This window comes from Pelophylax lessonae, assembly GCF_965119305.1.
Source record: "Pelophylax lessonae genome assembly, chromosome: 11".
Lineage (NCBI taxonomy): Eukaryota > Metazoa > Chordata > Amphibia > Anura > Ranidae > Pelophylax > Pelophylax lessonae.
In genome coordinates this window covers 44,248,339-44,256,419 of record NC_138778.1, presented here as the reverse complement: position 1 = coordinate 44,256,419, position 8,081 = coordinate 44,248,339, and the positions used below count along the sequence as shown (strand labels likewise).

At 41.9% G+C, this 8,081-nt stretch overlaps 1 protein-coding gene across 1 annotated transcript; it reads left to right on the top strand.

The window, feature by feature from the left end:
- The first annotated feature begins 1,168 nt into the window (after window positions 1-1,168).
- On the top strand, window positions 1,169-7,497 carry ZHX3 (zinc fingers and homeoboxes 3). The gene is made up of 2 exons (XM_082273031.1): window positions 1,169-3,970; window positions 7,043-7,497. Exons 1-2 carry the CDS (start codon window positions 1,198-1,200, stop codon window positions 7,051-7,053), a joined length of 2,784 nt encoding a protein of 927 aa, XP_082129157.1. The 5' UTR covers window positions 1,169-1,197; the 3' UTR covers window positions 7,054-7,497.
- Window positions 7,498-8,081: the final 584 nt, after the last annotated feature.

Sequence of the window (8,081 nt, the reverse complement as noted above, 5' to 3'; positions counted from 1 at the left end):
CAGTATACATACAGCTGTTCTGTGAAGCCCTCAGAGGTTTGTTGGATAACCTTTAGTGAACAAACCGCATCATGAAGGTCACGGAAACATACCAGACAGGTCAGGGATAAAGTTGTGGAGACGTTTGATGCAGGGTTAGGTTATAAAAAAAAATCCCAGGCTTTGAACATGTCATGGAGCACTGTTCAATATACTATTATCTGAAAATGGAAAGAGTATGGCACAACTACAAACCTACCAAGACATGGCCGTCCACCTAAACTGACAGTCCGGGAAAGGAGAACACACTATCCCCACCGAAAAACATGGTGGTGGCAGAATCATGTTGTAGGGATGCGGGGACAAGGAAGCTGGTCAGAGTTGATTGGAAGATGGATGGAGCCAAATACAGGGCGATCTTAAAAGAAAACCTGTTTAAAATCTGCAAAAGACTTGAGACTGGGGCAGGGGTTCACCTTCCAGCAGGACAATGACTCGAAACCTACAGCCAGAGCTACAATGGAATGGTTGAGATCAAAGCATATTCATGTGTTAAAATGGTGCAGCCAAAGTCCAGACCTAAATCCAATTGAGAATCTGTGGCAGGACTTAAAAATTGCTGTTCAGACACACTCCATCCAATCTGATAGAGCTTGAGCTATTCTGCAAAGAAGGATTTGTAAAAACATTCACTCTCTAGATGTTCAAAGCTGGTAGAGACCTACCCAAGAAAAACTTGCTGAAATTGCAGTGAAAGGTGGTTCTACAAAGTATTGACTCAGGGAGGCTGAATACAAATGCATGCCACACTTTTCACATTTATTTGTAACCCTTTTGTTTAAAAACCATTCTGAATTTTCCTTCCACTTCACAATTATGTGCCACTTTGTGTTTGTCTATCGCATAAAATCCCAATAAAATACATTTTACGTTTTTGGTTGTAACATGACAAAATGTGGTAAATTTCAAGGGGGGTGAATACTTTTTCAAGGCACTGTAAAAGGTTTTGTTGTGTTTTCTATTGCTAAAACCCTGAACAACATTTTGTTCATGAAGTAATCTGATTTTATTTTTCTTCTTTAGATCTGTGCCAAGTCCAACTAGAGTCTTCTAGATAGATCAACATGCTCGAAGAGTAATGCCTTATCGGTGGTGATTCAAATCTAAGAGCACACACCACTTCCTTCCTTTTTGTGGGAAGAAGAAAAAACAGAAATCATGGCAAGCAAACGGAAGTCTACCACGCCTTGCATGATACCCCTCAAGGTTCTAGCCCTGGATGGTGGCACAGACATTGCAGAAGATGATGACAAGGACCAAAGTTCTACTGAGGAGCACCAAGATGTACTACCACCTGCAGATCTTTTGGGTGATGGTCATGATCTGCTCTCTAATGGACATGAAAACGTAGAAGGTCTGAGTTTTTTTTGTAAATATTGTAATTTTGGTTCTCGGGAAACAAGCCCTTTTGTGGAACACATGAATACGAAACATCTTGACTTTAGAGACGATCCCTCGTATGTTTGCATTGCATGCAGCTTCTTAGTGAAAGATCCTAAGGAACTAGAAGCTCACAATGCAGATTCTCATCCTGGAGATCCCGATCTCTCCTGGACTGTGGCCAAGCACGAGAGCTACACTGTTGTGGAACAGAGTGTTGGTGGCCAAGGCATTGACCATGATGAACCTGTACGCCATGGTGACGAACATGTCGATGACTTCTCCGAAGTGGCTGTTACTAAAACCCCTATAATGAAGAATTTAAAAAATAAGCTGGAAACAAAAAAAATTATTACCATAAAGGATAATGGTAACAGCATAAGCGAGGAACCTGATAGAAGAGGCCGTCCAATCACAAGGAGCGGAACAGCATTGATAAGCAAAGTAGCCAACAACATTGTAAATTCTTCAATAGTAAATGGCCCCATAATAGGAACAGTACCTGTCCTACAAACTGGGGTCACCCAATTGTTATCTATAAACTCAACTCAGCCTGTAATACAGCCAAAGATTCCTGCAACTATTCTTACGCCAGTATTGCCCAAACAATCTGCGCAAAGGTTTCAAAGTCACCAGCTTCCCAATGAAAAGTCTCTCCCAAAAGTAATGATTCCGTTGAGCAGCATTCCGACATATAATTCGTCAATGGATTCCAATTGTTTTTTGAAAAATTCTTTCAATAAATTTCCTTACCCCACAAAGGCTGAACTTTGCTATCTGACAGTCGTGACAAAATACCCTGAAGAGCAAATTAAAATATGGTTTACTGCTCAAAGACTTAAACAGGGAATCAGCTGGTCACCAGAGGAGATCGAAGACTCTAGAAAGAAGATGTTTAATACCATAATCCAATCCATCCCCCAACCCATGCCGCAGCCTACTATAACTGTTTTGAATGCTCCCCTTGTAACCAATGCAAATAATGTTCAGCATCTTATCCAAGCAACCCTTCCTAGTCAAATTGTCAGTCAACCTCAAGGGACCGGTGGCGTAATAGTAACTCAGCCTATTCTTACTAATGGAATTCAAGGAGCTGTTACTTCAGTGTCTTTAGGAGTAGCGCCACTTTCCACTAGTCACTCAAATGAGTACGGTAAAGAGTCCTTTACAGCTGCTGGAAACTCCCCTCCGTCATCAAATTTTTATGAAAGCATTCGAATTAAAAAGTCAAGACAGCAGCTGAGCGCCCTTAAAAACAGTTTTTGCAGAAGTCAGTTTCCTTCCCATGGAGAAGTTGCAAGGCTGACCAGAATTACGGGCCTCGCAACAAGGGAGGTTAGAAAATGGTTTAGTGATAAACGGTATCACTTCCGCAACAAACCAACCAACCTATCAGACCTTAACGAGCAGCTAATTGATCCCCAGTCCGATTTCGTGTTTTCTGTGGGAAAAGAGCATGATACCGATTTTGCACTTTCAGCAAGCAGCCATACATCATTGCATACGCCATCGCACACACCTTCATATACACCATCGCATACACCATCCCATACTCCTAGGAGGCAATCGTGGCATCAGGCTCCAGACTTCACAACCACAAGATATAAGGAGAGGGCTCCAGAGCAGCTGAGAGCTCTGGAAAGTAGCTTTGCAAAAAATGACACCCCTTCAGATGATGAAGTGACCAGATTGCGAAGCGAAACCAAAATGACAAGGCGTGAAATTGACAGCTGGTTCTCAGAGAAACGCAAAAGGGTCGCTGAAGAACTCAAACGAGAAAAGGCTTGGCATGAAAAGCATGATGAAGTTTCCCATGAAGAAACCGAGAACTCAGAGGTCAAGACTGCTGAAGAAGTGAAGGCTCCTAGTTCTCCAGTCATGGAGCGAAAAGTAAACCCGATAAAGATTAATCTAAAGGCTCTTCGGGTGACAGATACAGGTAACAATACAGACCGCTTTAGGGATGATAACAGTAATCACAGCGATGGTGGTAGTAGGCCATGTACTCCTCAGAAAACTAGATCTGTTAAAAAGACTGCCCAGCAACGAGATCATTTAAGACAATTGTTTGTGAAGACGCAGTGGCCATCCCAGGAACAGTACGATTACCTGGTAGAGCAGACAGGACTGCCACGACCAGAAATTGTGCGCTGGTTTGGGGATGCCAGGTATTCTTTTAAAATTGGCAATTTAAGATGGTATGAGGGATACAAAAAAACCTATTCAGAATCTAAGCCCGTGACCCTGCAGCCTCTCTTGGACTATTATGGAGAGCATCAAACACTTTGTGAAAGTGACATTAATAATCTGTGTGATCAGACTGGTATGTCCTCAGATGAAATCCGGAGCTGGTTTTCAGAACGGCTGGTGGAAGCTCAACAGGATGCAGTTGAAGAGGGCAGCAATGACACCCATGACATCGTTGAAAGCCAGAATACAGCACAGGATTTATTATCGAAGGTATCTGAAAACGGTGAATCCTGGGAGCCAAGGTTGCATGAATGCAGCACTGGTTCACCGCCAGAACAACCGCCATTGGTTATACCACTTGGTAAGGAAGGCCAATTACTGTAAAGTTATCTGTGCTAATTGTAATATACTGGAAGCCTGTCTGCACTAGATTTTGCTAATTTTTATATGCATGTTGTTGCTCTTTCTAGCCTATTTTATACTACAGGGGTGTCCAACCGCTTGACCTTCCTGGGCCACAATGGAAGAGGAGGAATTGTCTTGGGCCACACATAAAATACACTAACAAAAAAGAATAGCTGATGAGTAGAAAGTCAGGCAGATGACAAGTTAATGATTACTAATAGGATTAATGTACATATCTAAGTAGTAAATTTTTTTTCCCTTTTGTTAGAGATCAACCTAAAACTAGTGATATTTGACACTGTTTTTGATTATCTAATTGATCAATACCTGGTTGGATGGATGTAGTAGCAATTCTCAATTAATTCTCAAGGTGCTCATTATATATTTTTTGGTTCTAATTTTGCCCTTTGTGTGCTTCATGCTTGGCTGCATGTGTTCGCTAACTGAACATATTTAAAAAAAAAAAAAAAAAAAAAATCAAGTTTACAATTTTGTGTTGGGCTGCATTCATAGCCGTCTTGGGCCACTGGTTAGACAACCCTGTTATATTACATAAACTTTAGTAATAAGCTCATTTTATATACATTTAGGCAATTTTGGGGAGTGTGTGTTTTTTTTTTTTTTGTTACTCCCAGCTACTTTAATAATGTAACCTTATAATGTCTACATTATCAACTATGCTCAATGAACTTTCACTTTGTGTATTGAACAGTCTCCACTGTGTTCATAAAACTTTTTAGGATACTGTCTGAAGAGAGGAGAGAAACTAGTCATTTGTATCTGTATTTTAGGATTGAGCCCTGTACATTTTTTTTTTTTTAAACAATGCAAATGGGAAAAATGCGAAGAGCACGAATTGCTGGCAGCATATGAAAATAGAAAATATATGCAATATTTCATTTAGGCCCTGCTCACACATAGCGTAGTGACGTGTTTTACTGCACTAGAAAAACGCAGGTCACTGCTAGGACACAGAAAACAATTGTTTTGTATGCGTTCTATTCACAGTTCAGCACACCTGGAGGTGCAGTGAGCTGCAATAAAATTCAGATATTTAAACCACAGTGCACTGGACAGGACCGCATGTAGCTGTACAGCAGTGCAGTGCATCACACTGCTGTACAGGGACATGATTAAAGGGTCACTTTTGTGCACTTTAGCACTTTAACTAAAGTTCCTACAAAAAATGGAGCTGTGTAATGTGCAGCACACTGCCCCCTACCTCTGGCTCAGTACAGCTGAAATAGACCGCTGCCAGACACTAAAGCCAGCCATAGATGGTTCGGCTCTGGGCTGGTTTAGAAAGGGTCCATTAAAGATTCGAACCATGCATAGGCAGGCTGAATGTACCCAAGTTGCTCAATCAACTTGGGTACAACCAGCCTGTCAGATTTTACATTGTTATCCCTAGCAGCTATCATTGCCGCTAGCACTAATCAGTGGTGTTCTGGCAGGGACAGCTCCCTCTGCCAGGAGAACACCATGGCTCTGCGGGAAGGATTCCACCATCAACACAGCGATTTCCACTCTTAAGGCCCTGTTCACATCGTTTTTGGGATCTCTGGCAGTGCAGTAGTGTCAAAACGTACCACGCATTTGGGTGCCATTCTTTTTTAATAGCCCTTGCGCAATGCGTTGTGGTTTTGCTGCATGATGAACCGCATTGCGCAAAGCTTGTTGCCTAAAAGAAGCGGTTGGCTTACAATTGCAGCACAATTTATGACGCAGCAAGCCACAGGAAAACCGCACCATGTTCTGTGTCATTTAAAATGAATGGTGCATTTTTTTCAAACACATTGCAGTGCTGTGTGGGATCATGGTCATAAGTGCTGTGATTCTGCCAGAGATCCCAAACTGCTAGTTGTAAACGGAGCCTTAAAGCGGAACTTCACCCAACCTCACATTTGGCACCTTTTTGGGGAAGGGAGAAGCAGGTACCTGGTTTTCACAGGCACCCGCTTCCACTTCTGGTCAGATGCGCCACAGCGATCTGAGCCGGAGGTTTAGTCCCCTGCAGCCTTCTGGGACACATCACAGGTCCCAGAAGACTATCCACTTCGCGTCTACGCAATAGGAAGCTGGCTGTGAAGCTACAAGGCTTCACAGCCGCTTTCCCTTACTTAAGATGTTGGCGTGTGGACCTGAAGCTGATTGAAAAATCGGCTCGGGTGAGGACATCGCTAGATCCCTGGATAGGTAAATGTCCTTATATTAAATTTTAGCAGCTACAGTATTTGTTACTCCTGGCTCTTAACTTTTGGGGGGGGAGGAGCTCCCCATTAACCCCAGTACTGTGTGAACTTGCCTTTATCTACTAAAAACAATGTTTAACTACTATTCATTCCCTTTACCAATGTGTATGTAAATTCTAACAATGAACTCCTCTTATTTGCTACCTTTTTTTGTTTTATTCATAGAATTAAAATGTTTTGTTACTTTTGTTCATAAAGTGCAAAATATACCTGTTGATCGCGTGACAAATTCAGAGCTGTTCTGTGCACTCTGCCTATGTTAGCTGAGGGAGTCTTAATTAGTTATCTTGGGACTACAGAATGGTTAGTGTCTGTAGAGATGGGAGAGTGGGTGGGTATGCGTAGTTTAGCAAAATACAACTGGGCAGGGTTGACAATGATTACTCAGCTTGTAAGTCCTGATTGTGGGCTGACAACACACAGGGGGAGATTTACTAAAACTGGAGCACTCCGAATCTGGTGCAGCTGTGCATGGTAGCTAATTGGCGTCTAACTTCAGCTTATTCAATAAAGCTTTGACTAAAAAAAAAAACCTGGAAGCTGATTGGTTTCTGTGCAGAGCTGCACCAGTTTTTGTGCTCTTCAGTTTTAGTAAATCAACCCCATAGTATTTGTGGATGGAGAGCCTTTCTAGCACATTAGCAGGTATTTTCTGTACTTGCAGAGTCTTAAAGTAATCAAACATGGGGAAATGTGAACATTTTATTTTTTTATTTCTGTATGTTTTATTTTGCCTGGCATACACTTTAATATATACATATTTTTTTCTTCTTTAGAAACAGACTGATCACCAGCAAAATACAAGATGCTGTTAACCCAGAGGACTAAAGTAACCCCAGCCGCCTCCTTAGGGGTTCAGATGGCACTGGAGTGTCTTGTGTTTCTCCCTGCTAGGAGGCAGGAAGACCTAATTGCTATCTTGGCACTACATAGAAAGTAATGGGACCTTGTTGCCTTGATGCAATTTCTGGCCAATAGAAGTCACCTTTCCATCATTGTATATACCATAATGCAGGTTTTCAACTTTTGCCCCCCTCCTCCCAGTGACACCCCTCTTAGTGCTTTTCCAACCCTCCCCATCCTGTTCACTGTATGTTTATTGGTACAGGCGCTTATTTATATGTCAGAATAATAATATAACCATTTCGTATTCACAGACTGATTTAGTACAAAACTTTCTAGTTGGAAACCTGCTTGGACTAACGCTTTGTAAATAAAGATTTGTTTTTTTCTCCCTTTGTTCTTCGATACAGAAATGTGACCGTGTGCTATGCATATTTTGTATTTGATAAGGGTATGAGCCCAGGGGCTTTGGCATGTGAGCCCAAGGAGCTTTATTGTATGCCGAACTTGGCAATCCCAGCCGACAGAGGGATGTACTAGGACAGTGTGACTATCTCCTGCACTCACTGGAATGATCTTCTAGTGCAGAGATCTCCAAACTACGGCCCTCCAGCTGTTGTGGAACTTCACATCCCATGAGGCATTGTAAATAGCTCACAGATATGACTAGGCATGATGGGAATTGTAGTTTCTGAACAACTGGAGGGCCATAGTTTGGAGATCCCTGTTCTAGTGTATACAGGCAGGTGTGCTTCTCACTGTCCTTTTTTACTATTTCTCCATTGCACTGTTTGCTGAGTGACGCACATAGCAGAGCTTCTCAGGGAAATTTAAAATGCCTACAAGTACGAATATGTCGAATGAAGGCAAAACTTTTTTGTTTATACCTTAGTAATTTCCTTTATTTTGTTGTGGGAGTTGCGAGACCAGTTGAGCACTATTCAATGACACATTTTATGTTTAATATCCTTG

Coding starts and splice junctions, on each gene's coding strand:
- ZHX3 (XM_082273031.1), top strand. CDS start 1,198: ATGGCAAGCAAACGGAAGTCTACCACGCCTTGCATGATACCCCTCAAG.